Source organism: Corapipo altera, unplaced genomic scaffold (assembly GCF_003945725.1).
Source record: "Corapipo altera isolate COAL_440 unplaced genomic scaffold, ASM394572v1 47, whole genome shotgun sequence".
In the NCBI taxonomy this organism is placed as follows: domain Eukaryota; kingdom Metazoa; phylum Chordata; class Aves; order Passeriformes; family Pipridae; genus Corapipo; species Corapipo altera.
In genome coordinates, this window is record NW_020884897.1 from 6,752,140 (window position 1) to 6,776,457 (window position 24,318).

General features: G+C 40.3%; 1 protein-coding gene across 1 annotated transcript in view; it reads left to right on the forward strand.

The window, feature by feature from the left end:
• Positions 1 to 7,547: 7,547 nt before the first annotated feature.
• PTPRN2 (protein tyrosine phosphatase, receptor type N2) overlaps positions 7,548 to 24,318 on the forward strand; it is a 648,310-nt gene continuing 631,539 nt past the window's right edge. Inside the window, exon 1 of the mRNA XM_027648381.1 lies at positions 7,548 to 7,818. Coding sequence (XP_027504182.1) covers positions 7,683 to 7,818 — 136 coding nt within the window. The 5' untranslated portion in view covers positions 7,548 to 7,682. The remainder of the gene's footprint in view (positions 7,819 to 24,318) is intronic.

A 24,318-nucleotide genomic window follows, 5' to 3' on the forward strand; every position in this document is an offset into this window, starting at 1 on the left:
GAACTCAGTGTGAGATGTCAGATTATAACACTTGTCACTTCAAGGCACCCATCTCCAGCTGCAGGCGTGGCTGCTCAGCTCTGGAACCAGACTGATCCCCAGTCAGGCACAGCAAGTGAAGGACGTGTAACCAGAGCTTCCCCAGTGGCTTTAATCAACTACAAGCCTATTCTTTCAGGATGACAAAGTGCAGTAATCTCATTCATCCTTTAATTGAGCACAAGAGGAGTGGGTATCTCAGGGGATTAGTTATTGGTTGTAAAATCCATTCACCAAGCATCAAGTCTTACAGATTAGCAGAGATGGATGAAAATAGAATTTTTAAACTGTTTCTGAACTCCTTCCCATTAAAAGCACCTAATTAATTTTAAGATTTGCCTTCCTATTGACATTTCAAATCAATTTTGATCAATGGTAGCCAAATCTAATTATTCAGTGCACACCTCAGGGTTTCAAGCTGGTTTTCGAAGAACAAGAACTCATTCTCAAAAAACATTTACAAATTTCTAATCCTTTCATCTGGTTACCCATCGTGGTGTGCTCAGACTAAGTTTTTCAGCTGTGCTGAGAACCCTAACTACCCATAAAAATCAGTAAGAATTCGGATGGGTTTGATTTTGAAATCTGTCCCTCGTGACTACAAAATAGGCAAGTCACAGTTCAGCCTCTGTGTTGATCTGAGGTGATGGTGGGTATTAGCAAGAAATTGAGCCTTTCCCAGTCAAAAGGACCTGACTCTAGAGCACATCAGTGACCTGTACTTGTTCTCACAGCAGCTATCCCTCTCCCAGTAAAGCCTGAATTCCCTTTTATAGCCTGACACTAGATATAAAGATACCAAAAGTGGCCTCGGAGTCCAGATTCATCAGTTATCATATCCCTGTCTTGAGACATTAGGAATCTGTTCTTCACAGCTTCTGAACATCCATCCAAGGTTGCTTCATGCCACCTTTTCCTTCTCTTCCACCAGTTTTACCTCAAACACAGCTTTGGCACCCTGCTTCCTGTAGGTATTACATAAGTGGTATTTGAACAAGTCAACTAGAATTTGAAATGAATCTTAAACGACTTTGGGTTCAGTCCAGACCTGCAAATGCTGGCATTTACAGAAGCTGCTCTCTCCAGCATCCCTGCAAATCATCAGGAGAGATTATGGAAATCTTCCTCACAATCCCAAACTGCCTTGCACACCAAAGTGGTGCTCTGATACCAAGGGTTCCTGCAGCCCTACGAGTCTGCTCAAAACACGGAACCCTAAGCACTCATATACAGAGATGTTTAGTCTTCAGTGAATGTCAGTCACATCTGTTATTCTCACAGGTAATTTTCTGTTGCTGCATTTCATCTCTTAGGCCCTGAACATTCCACTTTAGGCTCCTTTCCAGCAACACATAAAAACCATTATCATTCAGCTACAGCACAGGGAATAAAAGACTGGCTCACAGCTTACCAGTCATAACTAAAATCAACCTACTTTTTTTTCTTTTCCTTTTTTAAATTCTACAGTTGCACAGTTCTCAAGGATTTCTTCTTCCAGCCTTTTTCCTCCTGTCCGTCAGTGATGCTGAAATATCTAGAGTAAAATTTCTAGCGTGCACCAAAGACATTTTCTAATATAATTTTGAAAACAAGAAAAAAAGCTTTGAAATAGCAGAAATCAACCATCCATTAAAACATCATTCTTAGATACAACTGAATTGCTGTGATATTCATAAAGTTAATCATACCACACTCTTTCTTCAAGCAATCTGATATCTTCTAGACCCTGCAAATATTTATTTTCATGCTAAACTGGATTCAGTATGAAATAATTTAAAAATGTCAAAGGCTCTGCTGGTTTTATAGATATGAAATGAAAACTACTGGAAATATACTATTTTATTCTATGAAATACTGAATAAGTGAAAAATAAAGACCACAGGCACTGCTGATATGACCTGGGGCTACACCTTTTCACACCGAGTTAAAGATTTTTCCCTTTATGAACTTTCTATTCTTTTAATAAACTTAGTTCATGAATGCAGAATACAACCACCAAATTGAAATTTAAGTGAGTATTTGAACTGCTGTGGAGAGAGTGGTATGAATTTACCTCTCAGTAATCCAGGCTTCTGTAGAGCTTCTCATCCTCTAAACAATCTTAGTGTCTCAGGCACTTGAGGGCTTCTTAGATAAAATGTTAGTCTCTCTTGCAGGGTAAAGTCCTTCCTTCTTAACTGCTTTAAAATATTAACTGTTTTAATTCTATATTTTTGTACATGGAATAAGTGATATATATATTCTCTTAATGAAAGGATAAAATACATAGAACTATATGTACTGCATGTACTTTTTCAATATACATGAGTAAAAGAAATTACTTGTGAGTGCATAGTGCAGAATTTCTGTTGACTTCTTCGATGGTTTTTAATACCAAGGGCCATTACAGCCTCTGCAATACAGTTACAATATAACCCTCCCATAATTTGAATATAAATCTTGTCACTTTAAACTTTCCATCAACAGCAGTGAATAAATGTAACCAAAATATTCCAGTCACTGTTTGAGTGTCTTTGCAAGATCACCCTGGAGAGAGTCCAACGCTTGTCAAGCTGCTAACCCAGAGTCTGTGACTGCTCACACCAACAAAGTGCAAAGTGGCAATCACTGCTGCTCCTCTTGTAACCATGGTACTGCAAGAGGTGGCTCTAGAGATGTTTTTTCTGGCCTCATTTTTCACAGTCTTGCGAAAGAAACCCTCAACTCACAAACAAGGTGCAGGAGCCTTCCCGCTGCTCAACCAGCTCTTTGTGCCCTCGGAAAAGTGTGGGGAAGGTTACATGGGCAGCAGAGCCTGCAAAATCTCCATTTGTGGCTGTAGATACATCTACAGGCTTTGAATATTTTACCTATGTCCTTTTAAGCCACAAAATGTAAATAATAAAATATTATAAATTCTGTCTTGTCTGGAGATGGATATAGAACAACCCTTTCTATCTCTTTCCCTCCTCTTTCACTCCTCACAACTCCCCAGTACATCTTAAAACTCTGCCAAGATATCTGGGTTACTGAAACTTAGATAAACTGCCTGAAAGGTATTGTTCCCTGTGGGCTTTGGACCAGTTAACAGGACAAATGATCTGCAATAACCTGCTCGAAAGTCTTGATTTGGGGAAGGGTGGATGACGGTGACAAGAGAAAGAAAGAAAATGAAGAAGGTAATTTTAGTGTTTGTGTTTTTTTTCTTTAAGGGCTTGTTTGTCTGTGCAGGTAGAGTGTATTAGCATAGCTGGAACTGACCTTTTGTTCAGGCTCTTCTTTATACTTGGATAAACTGGCAAATAGACAAAACGTGCAGTTCTGTCCTGTACAAATACACAGATACAATTTCTACAATCACAAAGATGTACCTGTGCTTGTATTTATATAATTCCCATTTGTCATTAAAAAACAGACCTGCAAAAGCTTTCAAACATGACCTCAGTAGCTAAATACACAGTAAGACTCAGATACTACCTTTGTGGTGTTCTTATACTTAGCCTTTAACTATCCTGTATTATTTTAATCCTGTTTACAACATTTTATTCATATCACAATGACTTATAAGTATGTAAGTATTAAGAGTATTTTCCCTTTGTGTATCTTCATGCCTAAATGATTCTCTGGCAATGTTCTACTTTAAGAGAATTCTGTGTTTTTCTTCTTTTTTACACCCACCCAATTTTTGGTCCCTGTAGTTTTGGCACCTTTTGTTCTTACATATCTAAAAAATTCTATCAATAATTCAATTTCCAGCTTATTAATACCCCACTCCTAATATTTAATTCTAAACAGTATTAACAAAATAAATTCTATACTCACCCTCTTGCTTCTTCCATACTAAACTACAGACTACTAAGGTCTTCTCTAGCAGGGCTGTTTCCTTTTAATCTTGAACGGCCCAGTGAAACTGAGATGGAGGCTGACCTAAATATCCAGTGGTTAGTTCATGTCTTTGAATCAACCAGAGCAAAAATTTGAACCTTTAAAATCTGGCTACACATGTTTTCTGGCTGCTGGGCCTATTAGGCATTCTGGGATCTTTTCTGGCCCCTTCTGGATCTTTTTTTCTGGCCCTTACTAGTGGATTTTTGATTAGAACACGTATATTTCTCATGAAAAACCTTAGTCAGACAACACAGCATTTTCAAACAGAAAAGTGTTTCCTTGAAAAACTCCTGCTCAGCTGTGGTTACCATGGATAAGGATGTAAATCTTTCATATGCATAAAATCATATGGATTATCCAGCTCTTCTTTCACTCTGCCTAGCATGTTTTTCACATCTAAATGGGTATCATAAAAAGATTCAGCTCCAGCAATTAAGGACATGCTAAACTTCAATATGTTATTCGCTGTGCTGAAATTTGCAGATCTATAATTTCCAATGTCATTCTTTCATACAGCATCACATTCACCTCCAGACACATTACCAAGAGGGAGCTGATATTTTACCCTCTCAGCCACCACTCAATATCTTTGCTAGTTTAGAATCCCTTACCAAAAAGATTTTAATATACCTTTCCAGAAGTCACTTGCTGATATCCTCTTCTATCCCTTTTTCAGAACTATCAAGTCCTACAGTTCTGTTTGAGCCCCACAACACCCCTGACTTCAGGAACGGAGTAATTTTTCTAATCTTTCTAGTAATTTTCACAAATGAGTTGCACCCTTTAGGATTTCTTTTTCCACACTTCAGAAACTTATTAAAAACATGATAAGAAAAACCACAATCAAAACAAACTCACAAGGTTGGTAGACCTAAACATGGATGCTTAATTTATTATACAAACTATTAAAAACCTTGGCACTGAGAAATGTCTTGAAAACGACTGTGAACCAGCAAGTAGCTTGCATGTGACATGTTATTTACACTGTGATACTGTTATTAATCTAATTTGCACACAGACTCAAGTCTTGCAGTTTTTACACACCATTAACAAAATTCATTATACCTAATACCACTGACTTCAATCTGCCTGCTCCTGAGGTTTTAAGACAGATTTGTGTATCTTTCTAAGGTGCAGCCTCCTATAAAACTGTAAAATACAACCAGGTGGGAAATGCTTTACACTCTCCAATCCTGAGACTTGCTACTTGAGTTATTTCCAAATGCCTAATTCACCTACCAATTGACTCTTTACTCTTTCCTTGACACTTGACTCACACTGTCTTTGCTAAATTTGTATACTCAAGGATTTCTTCCTGTCTTCGATGAATGCCCTTTCTGTCTTGATTTTTCACATTGCTTCATATGCTTTTGTACAAATGTCATTATTTTGCTAATCCTCTGCACGGAGTGGGTACAAGAATTTTAATTTCCTTTTAAAATCTGCATGGTATTTGATCATAAATTCACAGGAGCTATGCAAATCATTCCTTGCAGAGCTGCAAGGACTTCCAATAATATCCCTGCTATTTTGTATTTTGACGTACAACTTGTTCTCTTGCTGTGTCTGCCATTTGCTCCTTTCTTACCTTCGGTTGTTTTGCAGTTCTCTGCTAATTCCAATGACCTTTTTCCTTGTTCCTACTACTAGCTTTTAAAGCCAGATGGTTTGCATAACCCATGAGAATATACTAATTTATGTTTCAGCAGTTTCATTTCTCATCTTGTCCTTTCCATAGAATGCTTTTCCCTTCTTTTCTGTTTCTCCCCTTTCAGTGCTCAGATTTCTTTCAGTCGTCAAAATTGATTTTCCTGAGGTAAAGAGACCTTTTGGCTTAGTGAAACCACTCCCCTGCAAGACGTAAGCAGTCATGTAACAGACCTCAAGGACAGAAATGCTTGAACAGACCATCCAGTATCAATATATTTTTTTGAAATTTCTGTTTTCCGAATCATATGTAGCCCCTTTTTTGCATCTGATTCACCAGCCTTAACCACAAAGGAAAGGAGGTGCCTTTGCACCAGCTCTAGAAGCCATGACTCCTTTTCCCCAACACAGAGGCTCAGGCTTTTCCCACAGAGCAAAACTGAGAGAGAAAGAGAAGTCTGCAACTGCCTGTCAGGGCACCAGGAGCTGTGGCTTTCATGCCCCCCACGAGTTCTCTGCCTCTCCCCCTGCCCCAAGCCTGGGGCAAAGCACTGACTGAGTCCCCAGGCTTGGCTGATACACTGTGGCAAGTCACAGCTGGTCCCAACATGGTAGCTGGACTTGTGTCAATCCTGGCCTGGATCTGTTGGTGTTGTAGTCTCTGCCACCTTTGAGGTGAGCAAGGAGGAATGTCTGTGTTCTTCCAGGGTTAGTCTGTTCTGTGGGCTTTTGTTATTTATTTTTTTGGTCTATGGCAAAGCCACTTCATGTATTACAACTTTTAGTCCTTGAGTACCTTTACTTAGCTTGAGACTGAATCTGTCATGACTGTCCCTGGTAAAAGCCAGGGCTGGAGCATGTCAGGTATAGTTAGAGCTGTTTGGCTGAAGTATTGAAGAAGGTTGGGAGAATCTGAAACTTCAGGGAGGAATAAAGCAGATGTTTGACTGACAGAGGGGGCTGGGACCAGCCATCACTCAGTGTGGCACAGACCTGGCTGTCCCAGTCAAAAACACATCCCCTGCCAGGAGACACAGCACCTGTGCTGTTCCAACTCAGTGGCTGTGACTGCTGCGTTAATGGTTAAGTATTGTTACAAGTTCATGAGAAAACGAGAACCTGTGAACCAGGAGGAAGTCCATGGGTTTGTGCCTGAGTCTCCTGATCCCTCCTGGCAGCCTGGACCGGTGCTCCCACACACATGGAGTGAATCAGGGACAGGAGGCAGAGGATGAACAGGTCATCCATGTGGACACCTCCCAGGCAAACTCACAGAGGTGTTTACCTGAGGGCTCATAAAATCCTTCAGGATGGCCAGTAAATATACCACTGATGAGGAGGCCACAGGGACGATCCACCCAGGTGCCACATGTGTCAGGACAAAACTTTGACAGAGTCAACTGGTTTCACAGAATCACAGAAATGTTGAGGTTGGAAGGGACCTCTGGAAGGTTGGAGGTCCACCCTTCCTGCCAAGGCAGGGTCACCCGGAGTGGGTGACACGGGAACGCTTACAGGTGGATTTGGAATGTCTCCAGAGAGGGAGACTCTACGACCTCCCTGGGCAGCCTGTCCCGGTGCTCTGCCACCCTCAGCGTCAAGAAGTTCTTTCTCACGCTGAGGTGAAACTTCTTGTGTTTCAGTTTATGGCCACTGCTCCTGCATGGCTCCATTGTTTCCTGCACAGGTGTGCGGAACAAGCACATTTAGCAACTCCCTTCCCATCCCCAGCCATCTTTACGGGGGATGCGAGCGAACCGCCCTTCTGGCGGGCAGGATCCCGGCCTCCGCCAGGGCCAGGGACCGTGTGGGGCCGGGGGGAGCTGCAATCCTGTCCGTGCCCGGGGGCAGCCCCAGCGCTGTCCGTGCCGGGCGGAGCCGCCTCCCGCGGTCCCGGCGGGGCGGGCAGAGCGGGCAGTGGGAGCGCTCCCCCCGCCGCGGGGCCGGGCGGGCCGGGCCGGGGCGGGGCCGGGGGCGGGCGGGCGGTGCCGGTCGCTGTCCTGGGTGTTGAATCTGCTGCGGCTGCCGGAGCCGGGGAGCGGCCGCGGGAGGCACCGGGCGGGCTGGGCGGCAATGGAGTGAGGGCTGGCGGCGGCGGGCAGGGGAGCGGGGCGTGCGATGGGCCAGGCATGATGGGCGCGCTCGGCTCCGTCCTCCCGCTGCTGCTGCTGCTGCTGCTGCCGCCGCCGCCGCCGCTGCAGGTGCTCGCCGCCGCCCCGCGCGTCCAGCCGCCCTCCGCCGGGGCCGCCGCCGAGGCGCGGATCGGTGAGTGGGGCGAGGGGCAGGGGGCGCGGGGCTGGCGGGGAGCGCGTCCTCCGCTGGAGCCCGGGGGCTTCCCCGCAGGAGGCTCGGCAGGGCCCCGGCGGCCGCGCCCGCACCGTGGGAGGTGAGGGGCCCATCCTCCGGTCCCTCATCACTGGCTCTGGCTGACTGTCCCCGTCCTACGGTCCCTCACCGCCAGCTCCGGATAAGGGGCCCCGTCCTCCGGTCCCTCACTACGGGTTCCCGCTGCCTGTCCCCGTCCTCCAGTCCCTCGCTGCCGGCTCCGGCTGAGTGGCCCCGTCCTCCAGTCCCTCCTTCATCACCAGCTCCCACTGACTGTCCCCGTCCTCCTGTCCCTCAGCACGGGCTCCCGCTGGCTGTCCCCGTCCCTCGGTCCTTCCTGACCGGCTCCCGGCCCCTCAAACCTCCCGCTCCCCCCGCGTTCCCTGCCCCGGCGGGATCTCGGGGATCCCTCAGCGGGGCCGCTCTGACCCTCCGTCCCCACACGCTGAAAACTTCCGCGGAGGCTCACGGGGCCCCCAGAGTCGAGGTGCGCCAGTGCCGAGTCCCCGAAAATGCTTCCAGCTTCCACGCATATAACCGTTCTCCCAGTTTACTGGATTCAGCTGAACTGCACTTATATTTGGAAGAGATAGAAAATCTCCGGGCTACAACCCCCCACATGCAGCCTTTGCTGGTATACCCCCCCAACTGTTTCTGCTGGAGATGGAAATCAGCAGTGGCTCCGGGTTAAGGTTCTTTTAGAGTTGTCAAAAAATCCCCAGTGCAGACCATCAAACACTGTTTTCTGTTGAGGTATTCTCTGCCAATCCCTTCCTCTTTTAGAACGTACCATCTGCACTGAACATCCCCACCTGCGAAATGACCCACACTAGCACGAAGGGATCCTGAAAACAAACTCTGTGTGTTTTAAGATCGATGCAATTCTCCAGTGACACTCTTCTTGGCAGTCCTTTCCTTGCAGTGAGACACTCAGGACTGTATGCTGATCTGAAATGTCTATTAATATTAATATCTATTAATACAGTCCATCGTAATTCACTTACGATATCTTCCTGAAGCTCACTTTAAGTCAAGAAGGTCATAACTTAGAGAATTTTGTATTTTTTCCCAATTTAATACCTACACAGTATGTTGTGGAGATCATAGAATGAGAGCTAAACAAACTGTCCCTGAGAAATCTTTTTCTAAGACAGAAAAATCAAATTACTTTAGGAAACAAAGGAAACCTACCACAGGGGCGTCAGTGCAGTTTTCCTCATAAACATTCTGTTTATTAAGAAGGAATTAAAATCAGCTGGCCATGTTTGTAATGAGGTTTCAGTCAAGTGGCAATAAAAATGAGCTATTATGCTATAGTGAAGGTAGTGATGCAAGGTTTTAAGCAGAAATGGTCTGGACTGGATTTATCCCTCCCTCCTCTCTCCTGGTTGCTATAGATATACACTGTTTCTTCTAATCTGCTAAAGAGAAAGCTTGCATAAAAATATTGAAAGTAATAGCTGTAATTTTTACCTTTAATAATGCAATAGGCTGTACACTGTGCTTTCAAACTAGTCAGGTTTTGCTTCTCTCTCCCTAAACATGAACTGCAAATCAGTCTGGGTCACAGGATATTTTTCAGCTTGTTGTAGCTACCAAACAATGTTTGTATGTTTGTCACTTCCCTGTAGCTCCCCTGTGTTTCTGCCTCGCCGAGGATGCCCGCCTGTCTGCCAGCTAAGGCTGTCCTTGCCTGGAAGGGAATGGGGGAAGAGCAGGCTTGATTTTACACAGGGAATCCTGTGGTCTGGGAAGTAACATTCAGAGGTAGTTCAACCACAGCAAAACAAGCTGAGCCTTTCAGCTTCCTGCGAGGTTAGGGACCTAAGTGATATCTCACAGATCTCTGTGAAAGATGGGAAAGGATTGATTGTGTTTGACAAGATGCAGGAAAATGTTTGCATTGCTGGAAGTGAAACAGTTTTAGCTGTCTTTTCCATTAGAGTTCCTTTATTTCTTTTATTGACCAGTACTTCAGGTCTCATTAATCTGGAGTTCAAACTATTTATTATAATAGATACTGTTCCATTTTAGAGTGCAATTTTTAGACACGATCGGGAGATACAGCTGTAATTTTACAATCCAAGTTTTAGGTTTATTTGTGGTTATAGGTGGAAGATATTCATTTGGTTTCTTTTTGTCCCACCTTCTTTAATCAAAAATTGAACACAGATGCATTATCAAACCTCTATAATGTGTGCTGGAAACTGCCTTAAAAACCAAGTATTTACAGAAGCAGGTTTTTATGACTCTTTTTTCCCTATTATTTCAAAAATGTTTCCTAAAAGCTGTTTCAGAAGTAGAGGTTCATGACCTTCACAGTTTCATAGGATGTTTTCATCTAATTTCATTATTCTCCTCTTTTTTATGGTCAATTTTTCTGTGCTTTCCAATATAGTATCCATTTCCAAATGGTGACCTGTTTATTTTGCAACATACTTACAAACTTGTTTAAGAAATTGGAAGATCTAAAGTTACAGTTAAATAAGATATAATATTTGGATTTGTGCTGCTTCAGCCTATCTAATTCATGAGGCTTTGTAAATTGTTCCTGTGTGGGAAGGTGATTTTCTAAGGTGCTATTATCAACAAAAGCACATATTCTTCGATTTCTTGACATTTATCCTTCATCATCCATCATTCTATGATCATCTATAGTAGCATTTTAAATGTGAACAAGTGAGGAAAAGTACAGCCTTTTCACTTTCTCTTTTCTTGCCCACACCTAGGCCAGGAGAGAGATTCTTGTCTTTTCTGCAGAAAAATAAATCAGCTGAGTATGTAGTAGTATTAATTATTCTTTAATGAAACGATGGAGCTGGGAGTTTAGTATTCTAAAGAAATCTTTATTCATTTTTGAGACATAGTCCACTGAAGATTGTGGAACTTCTTTTTAAGTGTTTTACAAAATAATCATCTGTGAAAAACTTCTCCTGATCGTGTTTTCTAAATTCCACAGATTTGGACTATTCTGTTCCTGTGTTGATGATCACAACACTAATCAGTACCTTCAGTAAAAACTGCAGCTCCAACTATTGAAGTATTTTTGTTGTATGGCTTTTTAAGTGGACTAATTGATTCAGAAAGTTGCAGTGGTATTTTATTTTCACATAAGATAGACTGGGTGAGACAGAGAACTTGGTAAAAAACTGTGAACAACTTAATCATGTTCTTTCATTAGCAGTAGAACACTGATACTTTACAGCAGAAGTTATCCTCACATGTAGCAGAAGACAGTAAGTGTGCTTGCTGCAGTGCCTTCACATTGACCTCTAATGTGTAAAATGATGCTTATAACCTTCAGTGAATATAATTTTGCAATATAATTTGATCTTTTGTGCTGTGTGCAATTCCATTTTTCAATCTGCATTTTCTTCTTCAATGAGTATATTGACATGCTGTGGAAATTTCTGGAAACATTTGTTCCATACACAGTGCAAATTTGTTCCATGCACAGCGTAAAAGTTCTTTCAAAGTTGGGTTCAGATAATCACAAGCAAAAATTTTGTTTCTGAAATGCCTGTGAATTTAGTTTTTAACTAAATAACAAAGAGACCAGTCAGTCACATTTCAGCTTATAAACATGAAATGTGCTCCTAAACCTGTAGCTGTGAATTCCTGACATGTAGAGTGAGCAAAGACAGTGTCTTACACTTCACCAGGGTTTCAGTGTAACTGAGGATAGCAGCTTTACTCAAAGGCTTTTAAAAAATGTTGCATGCTAATTGTAGTACTTTCACAAAGTGCTGTGTGCATGTTTAACTGGTGAAAAAATATTTCAGAGATGGATTAGGAGCTCCAATTGATTAAAGTTGATCAGAATTAAGAAACTGCAAGAGTGGGAACTTCATTTACTGTTGGTGGAAAGCATTTCTCTAGTGTTGATTCTTAAATTGGAAGAAAATGAAATAAAGAGTAGGAGAGATGGAAAAAAAATTTTTTTTTGGCTTTTCAGTCAGTTTCAAACACAGAAGAGATTTTGTCTGTGGGTGTCCGTGGGTGTTTCATGGGGAATAGAAAAGAAGTATTTCTTGGTCTAGTTCTAGTTGGACAGGTGTTACCATAACAAAATGAACATTGCTGTTGCTCTCAGACACCTTTGTCAACTGTCCTAAAGATCCATGAGGACTGAAATTTTGCAATTCTGTGCTGAGCTGAAGCTCACTCAAGTCAATGTCAACCTTCCCCTTGACTTCAGCAGCATTTGGATCAAAATTTTGGTTGAGGCTTGTAGCAGACTGGCTGGGAAAGTAGGAGAATTAAAGTGTTACCATCTGCTCAGTAGAAAAAATTGCCTCACTTTCCAGTTAGATTAATTTGGAACTTCTCATAGGCACTCAGGTATTTCAATCCCATATTTATTTGATGCAATTATTGATGATGGAGTGTAATTTATGATACAGTGCTAGAAATTAAAAATAATAACAAAAAAATTTAATTAAGGCTATGTGCTCAGAACATGAGGGATTCAGTGTAGGAAACTGCATTCTTCCCTTCATCAAAAATATGTTTGCATATCCTAGAAATGTTTCTTAAGTAATCAGTTATGTTAGGGAACAACCTGAAAGTAGCTTAATATCAAGATATGTCCATGTGTTAGTTCCATTGAATTACAGGTGAAGAACATTCATTGATACTTTTGGCATTGTGTCATGACTTTTCCATAATATCTTTTTTACAGTCTAACTTATTTTTGTTGAAAGTTTCAAGTGGAAGGAAAGAAGTAAATGCAGGGTGCTCTAAAGGTTGTTCATAGGAAGGGATTTCTAGGGAGTTTTTTCTTTGTGTCTTCTTGTTTGTCTTACTGATTAAGAGAAAACAGGAAAGTTTTTGGCAAGATAAGCTTGTCTCTGCTTCCTACCTGAGTGTACCCCAACATTTCTCTGTGTTTAGTGAAATCAAAGAGAATATCTCTACCTGACTGCCTTCTTTTTTTTTGCTACCAGTGAGTAATACCAGTCCCAGGAACTTCACCACACCACACCATCATTGTACCCGTGACGTCAGTCAGCCTACTGACATAATTCCTAGTTACTAGATCCTGGAAAATTTGGGCAGTTCTGCTAAAATAACAAAGTGTAATTAATGTTAGCAGATTAATGATAAGTGGGCAGTTGCCTGTGTCCTTACAGTGACCAGCTTACAGACATCAGTGTGACAAGACTGTACTGGTGAGAAAAGGGCAACTGCAGTCCCTGAAGGTGCTGGAGCTCATTAAACAGGGAGCTGAGGTCTCCCGTGTCCATCAGATTTCCATTACCTGGAAAGAGAGCATAAGGACACCAGCTCAGATTTAGGTGGTGACCACCAGATCTGTGTATCCAAATCCATAAGCAGACCTGTGTAAGCCAAGAGGCAGTGTGTATTCCAGCTTCCCAAGAAGGACACAGATTTTGGCCTCATCCCACTTACAGTGTAGGCTAAAACCAGGGTAAAATCTCTGCAGTTATTCATGCAAGATCAGTATAATCCAGTGTCTTGCTAAAATCTGTGTTGGTGTTTACAGGCAGATTTGGGAGGACATTCAGTAACTGGAGGAAAGACCAATTTGATTTTGGCCATAAAATCAGCAGAGGATGGAAAGTCTCCAAGAGGCAAAGTCCACTGCTGCCTCCGTCACAGACAGGATGCTGAGCTGGATGTGTGTTTGGTTAAGCTCAGCATGGCCATTATTAATAAATCTAGGAAGGCAGTGAGTAATATTCTTCCTGGTCAAACAGTTTTATATTTGCAAATGAGGAGTAAGGAGGTGAAGATGCAGATTAAGAACTGTGTTTGGAGGGCAACAAGCATAAGAGAAGAAAAGGAATAGAGACATGTTGGGAATGTGGATGTTTAAAAGACAGAATGAGAAATTAAATCTTTAGTAGAAGTAAAATTACTGGAATTGGAGATCAGAAATGGAGATTATTGAATTGTATATGATCTGTAAAGATGTAAATTTAAGATTAAATGGAGTTACTATTTCTTTTTGAAGAGACAACCAAATGCTGGAGCAAAACTGAGATGTTCAATGGACCACTTTGAGGCATAAGAAAATGAGGGAAGGTGACAAGAAGGAGAAGGGATTCACAAAATAGAAATATTAACTCATTCATTCAGGCCAAAGCTGTGGCAAAAAACAGAGTGAAGAAATGTGTGCAGACTGTGAGAAACTGCTCTGGGAATAGAAAGGATTTATTTTTCTTAATGTAAGGGGTGGGAATCATCTAACTAAATGTAATTAATTGAGCTAATCACTCGAGGCTCTTTTTAACCTATTTCTAGTTTATAAATTTCAATTAATTTTACCCAACTGTACATATCTAACGTAGGTCAGACAAGTGAGTGCAGTTATTGCTTTTCACTTAGTATTACCTTAATACATTTCCCAGGCCAGTGTAACTATCTGTAAATATATAAGTAGTAGGTACTGCACCTTAACTCTTCAAAAATTAGATGCTCAGGTTAAATTTGGGGAGAGGTAAACATGTTTGGAGATTGATTCACCTGTCTTTCCCCATTGAGGTGACACTAATGAAGTAGCTTAATCTAACATTAAGTTGGTTGAGGATCATCTACTACATTACTTCATTACTACATTACTACTTTTTGAGATCTATAGGTCTTGCAAATGAGCTGTTTAGGAGGGTTCTGTGAGTAGTCAGGCAGGTTTGTCACATAAGGGACTGCAACAAGTGAGGTGGCTGATGGATATTTGTAATCCTGGAAAGAAATTTCTCTGAGGAAATTACCCTCTGGTAATTGCAGACAAATGAAGGTGACCTCTGAACGAGACAGAGCAGAAATGGGTGTAACAGAATGAGCAAGCAAAGGGATAAAAGCAGACAAATGAGCAGAAGATCTTCAGGCAAGACAGAGAAATGGTAGGGGAGTCTCATATTGGAGAGCTGAAGGAAGGGGACCATGAAGACATGAGTTTTGGACAGTCAAGTGAAAGCATGAAGGGTATGGATATTAATGCATACACAGGATTAATGAGTTTTCTTAGTGAGTTTTAGCAGCTTTACTTGTGCAGGGAGTGAAAGGGCTCTGTAGCTACCCCAAACATTTCATAGTGTCAATGCACTATAGCTTTCCCCATAACAGTTTGCCATTCACAGCATCCGTACTCATCAAACAACTAGAGACCTTTTTTTTCTGAAAAGACTAGAGGCACTTAACTTTATAGATTTTATTCCTTTTGAGAAGAAATTTTCTGTGAAGTAGCTTGGTAAGTTGCTGCATTACTGTGTTTTCTTTCCCTATAGTTTCTTTGAGTGGAACATACTTAAATACCAAACATAGTTTGTTGATACACAGTCCCTCTGGACAGGGAGTGCTTAGCATTGCATACTTATTTTGCTTCAGACTAACACATTGATTAAACAAGCTATTTTAGCCTGTAAAATCAGTAACTAGAAGTTTCATGGGAAGTACAGCTGGTTGTAGTGGGTGTGAGGTCTTTTCTTTCAGTCACAGCTCAACAGCAGGCAACAATGGTTACATAAGCTTGAAATCACAGCCAGCAAGCACAAGGTAATGTGCAGAGATATATGTGCCTCCCAAAATGTCACATACTTCCAGATGTCCTCGTGGAAAACAATGCAATGGGGACCAAACACTCACCACATATTGTAATAAACTTACAAAGTCCAACACAAAGTGAGGAAATATCCAGATACATGTAACCGCCCCCTTTTTACTCCCTCTCCCCCGATTTGTCTGTGATCTCTCAGATCTGAACTTCAGCATATTCTACAAAATGCCTTATGAAAATCAATCTTGGCTGCTGAATGAGGTAGTTTGGATTTCTGGCACACAGAAATCTTCTGCTCTCATTATTTTGCAGGACATAATTACCCGTATGTCTGTTCCTGTCCTAAAAGGGCTAAAGATATTATAACCTCTTCTATTTTTAGTTTTCTGATCTGCACCAGGTAGGCTGTCCTTTCTCTACAACTTTTTTGGTTGGTCAATACAATTCAATTAAACTCAGAGCAGTTGTTTCAGGTAACAGCTTTACTTCACCTGGAAGGTCACGCCTCATCTTCAGGCCTGAGGAAGAGTTTGTGCATTACAAAATTGCCTGTGCTTTTTTTAATTACTATCAGGCTGCAGATCTGCAATACAAAATGGTAATAACAAAAGCTTATAGTGTTCCTGACACTAAGTGTTGATCTTACTTTTGTAAAGGGTTTTGGTTTGGCTGAAATTAAAAAAAAAAATGGACTAAGCCACAGCCCAACTCTCAAGCAGTGGAACCAGCACTGGGATCAGTGCTGGTGTCCATGAAATGGCAACAGGGAGATGGGTTTGGGGGCAGGATTAGTTTGTGCCATGATTTCTCCTGAGCTCTCTGTGGCATGAAACTTTGACTTGAGTCTGTATAAAAGACAGTCTCCTATTAACCTGGCCTCTCTTACAGAATTGATTTATAAGTCAGGCACTAAATTGTATTTACTCTTCAGTGCTGAATTAAAAATGTGGCATCAAAAGTTATAAGCCTTGATTAACGCATATAAATCACCACAAAGGAATGTGAATGTCTATGCTGTTTTTTTAAAGAATGTATACCTTGTGTTTTATTCCTCATGGCGAAATGCTTTTTTATAATTTTATTGCTATTGGGGAAAACCTTATATATAAAATATTTTGTTTCAGCTTTATTTGATATCTAATATCAAATTAGATTTTAGCACAGCTCAGTAGTCTCAGTAGGTAGTCAATGCAGTGCCTTACTTACACCAGCAAAATATTACACCAAACCTCTTCTGTGACCTGGCTTCATCTCCCAGCCCAGCTTCTCACCAAGCACTGGTTCTTAATTTCATGGTATCACCCTGTGGATTATGCAACTCCTTCCATTTGCTGGAGAAAGCTCTAATCACTGCTGACTATCCCACTTCTTACTTACATCCTAAAGGAAGAAAAAAAGGAGGGCAAAGAGAAATTTGGTAATTAGTCATCTATCATGACTTCCTGGAAATAACTGGGTATTAATGAAAACAAGATACCAAGCCAAATACCATCAAGCATTCAGATAGGTGAATGCACCTTGCAGCTAAAGACACAGTTGGCAGAGATAACTCTCCCCCAAAAATTATTCAGCACAGAGTATTCCTTTAAACTTTGGCTTTTGCTTCCTCTAAATTTAAGAAATATCTGTTTGGTTGTCTTTGTTTTGTTCTTTTTCTTTTACCCTTGATATCTGGGGTCAGGTTCTGCAAATTTTTCTTTCCTCAGTTCTGAAGTGAAATTTCAAAGTTGTTGAAGTGTTCTTGTTTAGTACTACCTATCTGTAAGTTTATTTTAGTTAAGTTGGCCAGCTCATAATTACAGTTCACCATTATACGTTACACACAGTGGAAGAATTCCAAGGACAAAGAACAGCTATAAAGATTGTATATTCAGAATAAATGCAACAGTAATGAAAAGAGAAATTTCAAAGGAAAAAATAAAGTTAACTGATGCTATGTGTTGAATTTCCATCTAAAGAGCTGCAGAAAAATAAAACAATCATGTTCATTGGGAGCAATCACTCACACTTCTAGACAATATGAAACTTATAATGCTATAATCAAATAGCAATTTAAAAGTAGAATGGGAAGGTTGTTTCAGTGCTATATGTGCTTGGTTTTATGCCACCCAACAAAGATCTACAAATGAGGGCTGGTTTTTTTCTGTCCATTTGCTCTTGTTTGTCTGAGTAACACCTGCTGTAAACGGTTGTAATCTGAAAGTAAATAACTGAGAAGGGAGGAGGAAATGGACACAACACACAGGCTGGAGAATAAACAGCTGTCAAATGGCTGGTGTTTGGGAGAGTAGAACAGAGAGCTTTGCTGAAGGATCTGATTCAGCCTGAATGAAGGAACTGATCACACCCAGTTGTCAAACTTTCCTAATTAAAGAATTGCTTGAGAGAATTTTAGAACAATCCTTTTCAGATTGTGGAACTACTTTCACAGTTTAGCAGGTAGGGAAGAGCTCTGAAAGGATCAGCCACCCAGAGATGGGGTGGCTACACAGGTTATTAAAAGGAGAGTGGTTGTGCTTCTTTCTTTTAACATGCAGTTCAGGGAGGTTCATGCCAGAGAGACTAAATTAAATAGTATGTGTAAAGGGTGATGATTTTCACCTAAATCTCTGCATGAAACTCCCAGAATCTGAATTTGTGTGTACAGATGTTTGGCCACCTAACATTCTTTCGATGGAATGGGCTTCTTGTCGTTCAGTATCTTTCCTTTTGTCCATTTGATATTAGAATAATACTAACTTGCTTTCAGGTGAAAGTTCATTCCTGCACAAGGAGACTCTACTATGAACAGAGATGTGTAAAATACAACCTTCATGAGAAGCTTCACCAGTTTTCCTGAAGCTGTTTCTGTGTTTGATGTAAATAAGAGGGGTTCCAGTTTCAGTTCTTTTGATGTCACTGATATTAGTCCAGGGTTCCAGGATTTAAGGTGACTTAAGACATCAAATATTTAAACAGGGCCTAGACCTGATTTTACAGAACATGTTTAAGACATATTTCTATGTTTTATTTAAGACAGAGAATTAGCAAACAAATATATGAACAATTTCTTTCTAGTCAATTTTCCATTGTCTCTGTTGTAGTCTGGAAGATGGACTTGCTCAGGGGTTCCCATGTTTTCCTTGTATTTGACAAAGATACTCTGCTTAATTCTTCTCAATGGAGGGAATTCTTCTTGCCAAAGGATGGACTTTTGTTGTTTGGTGGTGTACCCTGGTCCTGCAGAATGGGGTGTGAACGTTACCTTATTTGGGAATGTCACTCTGGAAAACTGAGGGCATGGTGTTCTGCCAGCCCCACCTGTGTCACTCCTCAGGGTTAGGCAATGTTCATGTTCAAACGAAAATCAAGTGTTCTACTCTATGTAGAGTTCAGTAAAGCAGCTATTATTCATAGAAACAGGTGCAGTAAAAGATCATATTCTTATACCTGTGATCCTGGTTTGGCTTCCTCAGACTGTCAGAGTAGCCTAGTTATCAGAATGCTTAATTAAATTCCCCAGAGATAGATTATTTTTGGACAAGTCTCATCCTCCAAAATGGATACTGACTTGACATGAAAAACCCACCTTTCTGTTTAGAGGAGCCTCATTTATACCTGGGATTTTTTCTGCCTTCCAGTCCCTTCAGCTCCCCTCAGCTGTGCTAACAGAACTCTGTTTGACCAGCTTCAGCACTGCCATGTAACCTTTGGAAAACCTTCCCAGTTGTACAGATGTCAACTAAATACCAGTTTGTGAAAAAAAAAAAGAAAAAGAAAACGGAACCATTTGCAGACTGCCAATATGACACTTCCTGAATACATATTATTTAGCTGGAAGTCAGTGGACTACAATATTATCTGTTATGCTTGAGTCAGTACACAGCTCTTTTTGCCAGTCTTTGTAAGAGTTGAACTGGCAGCTCTGCTGGAAATAGATTAATTTCACTATGGAGTTTCTTATTGCTTCTTCATTCCACAGCGTTTTACATTATATTTATTCATAATTTATTTTTAGTCACATTTCATTTGTGAATAAAGTATAGCAGGTATTAGGATATTTTTTTCACTTCATAAATCACAGGAGAGCTATTTCTGTAACAGTTTATTACCTGAAAGCTATGATTAAGTCTGCCTTAAGTTTAATTTTGGTCCTGATTACCAATGCAAATAGTTAAGCATGTGCCTAACTGTAGGTAAGTGCTGTTGTCACTTAATAAATGTGAGTGTCACCCTTTTTGCTTTCAGCATGGGAAAATATAGGTCACAGCAATTTTGATTACTCTTTGAATTTTTGTAGAATCTGTACTTTTATTTCACTCAATTCTGTGATAATTGAGCACTTTGATGACATCAAAATTTTACACACTAGAAAAGTCTGTAATTCAAACTGCACAGTGCTGTCACCTGCATACATTTTTAGGGTTACTCAAAGAATTCATTGAATTTCCAAATAAGATAATTAGAACAGGGGTTTTAAAATGAAACTAGAGAGAAATCCCTAAAATTGCCTTGAATCTGCTACTTGGAGTGCCTTCTGCAAAACTGATATGGCACATCACTTTAGGATGAGTTAGAAGGTTTGGGTTTCATTGTGCTCTGGCGAGTGGGTATGTGCTGACATGTGAGAAGGACTGTAAAACCTACATTGGAGAAGATGCAAATGAACTGAATATTTCTCTGAAACTAGTCAGGTGCCAAAAATCCACTAAGTGATGTTTTACATCTGCATGGACACTGAAAGAGGTTGTTCCTCCTTTTCCAGAGATGATCCTCAGAGTACGTATTGCCAACTACTCCCTAGGAGACTGACTTTGACTCTGGACTTCACCTTAAAGACTACTGAGAGAACACCAAATATTGCATAATTATAGAAAAAATAAATACAAATTCCTGCTATAATCCCCAGGTATCTCATGAATGAATTTTGTATTCAGTCCGCAATTTCTCAGTTCATATAATATCTATGTGTAGTTATTCTCCATAAGTGACAAATTGGAAATAGCTTTTTATTCTTGGTCTCATCTCAGGAGGTGAAGACTTATTTCTGCAAATATATCTTTTTGCAAATGTAAGCTTTTTTTTTTTAATGAAGATGATAAGTTGCTCTAGGATAAAAAATTATTAGGAAATTTTCCTGAGAGACAACTGAGAATTCTCTCCTCAGAAGAGAGACTACTGGGTGGCTAAGGGGAAATCAAGGACAGACCACAGCAAGTGAGAGAAGTCATTATGGAAATAGGTAAAAACTTTACTTCACCTTTTCTGTTGCATTCTTATCCATGCTGAATATGAACTGGATTCCTCTGAAGAGCTTGACTTTATAACTTGACCTAGAACTCTCTTAAGATAGTGTTTAAATTTAAAGGGCTTATTAGGAAGATGTTACTGTAGCAACAGTAAAGTAATATTTTTTACATTTGACAAAAAGCTTTAGTGTCCTTCTTGACTGAATCTTCCAGATTTCACAGTGTGATTTTTTTTTTTTTTACCAAAAAATAGTCAAGTGGTTCAAAGACAGAAAGGGTAATTTCAGATAGTGAATATTTTGCCATCCCATTATATGAGGCTCTAAAATATTAGTAGAGCAATGATTCCCTTTTTCTGTGCATCTGCTGAGGGACACATCTCTGCTGGTGGATCAGCTCCCCGGGCTGGGATGAGGGTGATAGGTCTGAGGGTTTTTCCACAGTGACAGAGGGGTGGTGAATGTCATGACATACTGCCCCGTTCTGACCTTCTTTCCCCCAGCAAATGCTACTGATCTCTGACAGAAAAGTATTTTGGTCTAATCTGATATGGCTCTTTGAATGGTTTTCTCCTTCTGACTAGAGCCAATCAAGCACAAACACCACCCCTAAATGATGCCTGTGTTCCCCTACAGACTGATGGGACAAAGAGACTGCAGCAGAGAGTGTTTCTTGAAGAGATTTTAATTTTGTCTGTTCAACATTTGGAATTTTTTCCTTATGGGAGCTTCTCATATTTGTTTGATTTTGCTCCATCTCAGGACAAAAAAAAATAAGAAAAGGATGCATTAATGGAATAAAACACTTAAAAATATTATTTTTGCAGAAGGCAAAGTACTGAAATATTTAAAAATGTGTTTTTTCTAAGGTAACACTGGACTTTGTCAGCCTAAACTGCCTGGTTTGGCAGCCTGAGGGCAGAGTGAAGGGTTTGCTAGTTGGTTGAAGTTGTATCTTCAGGTCCTCGTATGCCCATGGTGTGCAGGAGGGAAATTACTGAGCTCCTGCTGTGCAGCAGAGGCCCCAGTCTGGTCACTGGGTGAGGTTTCCTTGTTCGGCTCACCCAGGAGACATTGCCAGGCTTTAGAAGGGACATTGGAAACACCTGAAATCAGAGTCACAGACTCATAGAACAGAATCACAGAACAGTTTGGGCTGGAAGGCACCTTTTGAAGGTTGCCTGGTCCAACCCCCTGCAATGAGCAGGGGCATCTTCAACTAGATCAGCTTGCTCAGAGCCTCATCCAACCTGCCCTTGAATGTTTCCAGGGATGGGGCATCCACCACCTCTCCAGGCAACATATTCCAGTTTGTCACCAACCTTACTGTAAAAACCTTCTTTCTTTCATCTAAAGTCCCACCATTCATGTCTGGCTCAGATGTATTGTAGACTGTAAATTGTAAATTACAAATTGACCCAAAATTAAATATTTTGATTGAATCAACTAGAATACTTTTTATGCTTTATCCAACTTCATTAGAAGTATCCTGTAAAACCTCTGTTTTTTGAAAACCACATTTTTATTTGAAAGACTGTTGATAGTCTCCATGAGCTTTAGTTTATATAAGGATCAGAATGTTCAGAAAAGTCAGTTGGTTTTGCTTAAATCTCCCTCTCCCCCCAAATAAAGCAATCTTTTAATTTTAATTATATAAGAGCAGAACATGAGTGGAATTTTCATGGAAGTGGTGTTTCTGTTTTTACTTCTCCTTCTTGAGATGTCTGCCACCTGGTCTGGTTTTTCTATACCAGGAAAAGAAATCCTGTTTCTCAACTGTCTTCAAAGAATACGTTGCTTTCACTAAAATAGGTGTGTTTTTATGTACCTTCAAGAGCTTTCAAAATGTTTAGATATCTGTCCTCCAGGGAGAATTACAGCAAAACCAGATTCTGCTCAGACTGGAAAGTACACCTATTGATGATCCCATGAGAAATAGCAACATGCAGCAAATTCCTTTTCAGCTCTAACAATTTAATACTCTCTCAGAAATTAGACTATGTTAGATTAGGTATTTAAAAATCTGTCTTTTAAAATTATTTTTTTTTCTTTTGCTTAAATATGCTTCCGTTAAGAAACACTTCAACATTTTTTAAATTGAGAAAACTTGTGCAGGACGGTGAGTTGTGGGGTGTGGGATTCATCTCACTTCAGTTGTCTGCAGCTGAGTCAGTCACTCTGTGTCCCATCTGTAGTCACCAAGGGGAAGGAGGCACTTGTGGGACATAATTGATCTGACCTATTTTATGTGTCTGCGTCAGAATGAGATGAGATGAGATGATGAGATGACGAGATGAGTGGCACTCCACGAATATTTGGCAAAACTGCCTAAATTTGCACCAAGTGCAGAAGCACCACAGGGTGAGCAAAGGCTGTGTTGGACACAGAAGTGTAGAGCAGAGTGAACTGCCGTCCAAACTTTCTCATATATCTCTGTGAACTTTTAAACTTGAGATCTGCATCTTAACATCAAATGGGATGGTTTCCAAATCCTGTATCTTAAGAATATTTTATAATGCTCAAGTTTATCATCTTTAGTGGTGCTTTTGTTTTACCTAAAAAACATATCGCATAAAAGGCAAATATATTCTCACGCAAAGTTTTAAAACTGAGAGAACCATAGTAACAGGAACTCTATAAGGACAGCATGGTCTTCCTTGTCTTAAGCACATTTTAGCTCTCCATCAATGTAGTATATTATATATTATGGTTTGAGATTAATATTGATATTTTTTAAAAGTCAATTATTTTGTTTTTTTAAAAATAATCTTCCTGTTTATAAACTAATTCATTGTTTAAAATAAGCAACTAAAATATAAGCATTTCTCAAGTAAATTCCAATCACTAACTTTAAACTGAAAAGAGGCAGTTAAATTCCAGTTTGTTTCTAATCTCAAAAACTTTTTGGCCATGATATATAGTCATGCAAATACACTAACACAGACACACTTGACTGAAAATACATTCTTTCCTTCTTTTTCTACAGTATAACAGATTTCATGATTTCTGATGATTATTTGCTCTATGATTTGCTCTATGATGCTTTGCTCACGCTCAGTAGAATTATTTATTTTCTCATAGTACTAACTTGTCTTGATACCATGAAAATATAAAGATACTTTTAAGGGATTTTTCTTTCACCTGTGCTCATTAGGAAACAAACCTGCCTTTACCTGTGATGTAGAATGCTTTGTATATGGACATACTGCTGGTTTTTTAAAATATCTATAATGACCTATGCAGTGCTTATTTATCTTATGTTGCCACCAAGTGTGTTGGAAATTTTAAAAATCGTTGTAAAGATGCAATTCCAGCCTGAAGGGTTGGATGAGCTAGGTAAGCTATAGAATTAATGCAAGCATTTAGAGGTTGCCTAAGTTACTAGTAACATAAAGATGATTAACAATGTGCTGTTTACATTAACTGAATCTGACAGGGAATGCTTTTTTGCAGTAAGAAGAAAAATGTTTAGCTCCCTGCAGTAAGAGCAAGATGTAGTCACCCTGTGCTGGCAACACAACTGCACCAGGACTGAGGGGCTGCACAGTCTGTGGATACGGGTGAGGACTGAGAACTGGTCACACAGAGGCACATCTGGGATGGCCCATGGCAGTCATGAGGGACTGGGTTTTGAGGGGTTTTAAGCTGAGCATTAAAAAATAGAGGAGAAGCTGTAACTTGGTTCAGAAAGGGA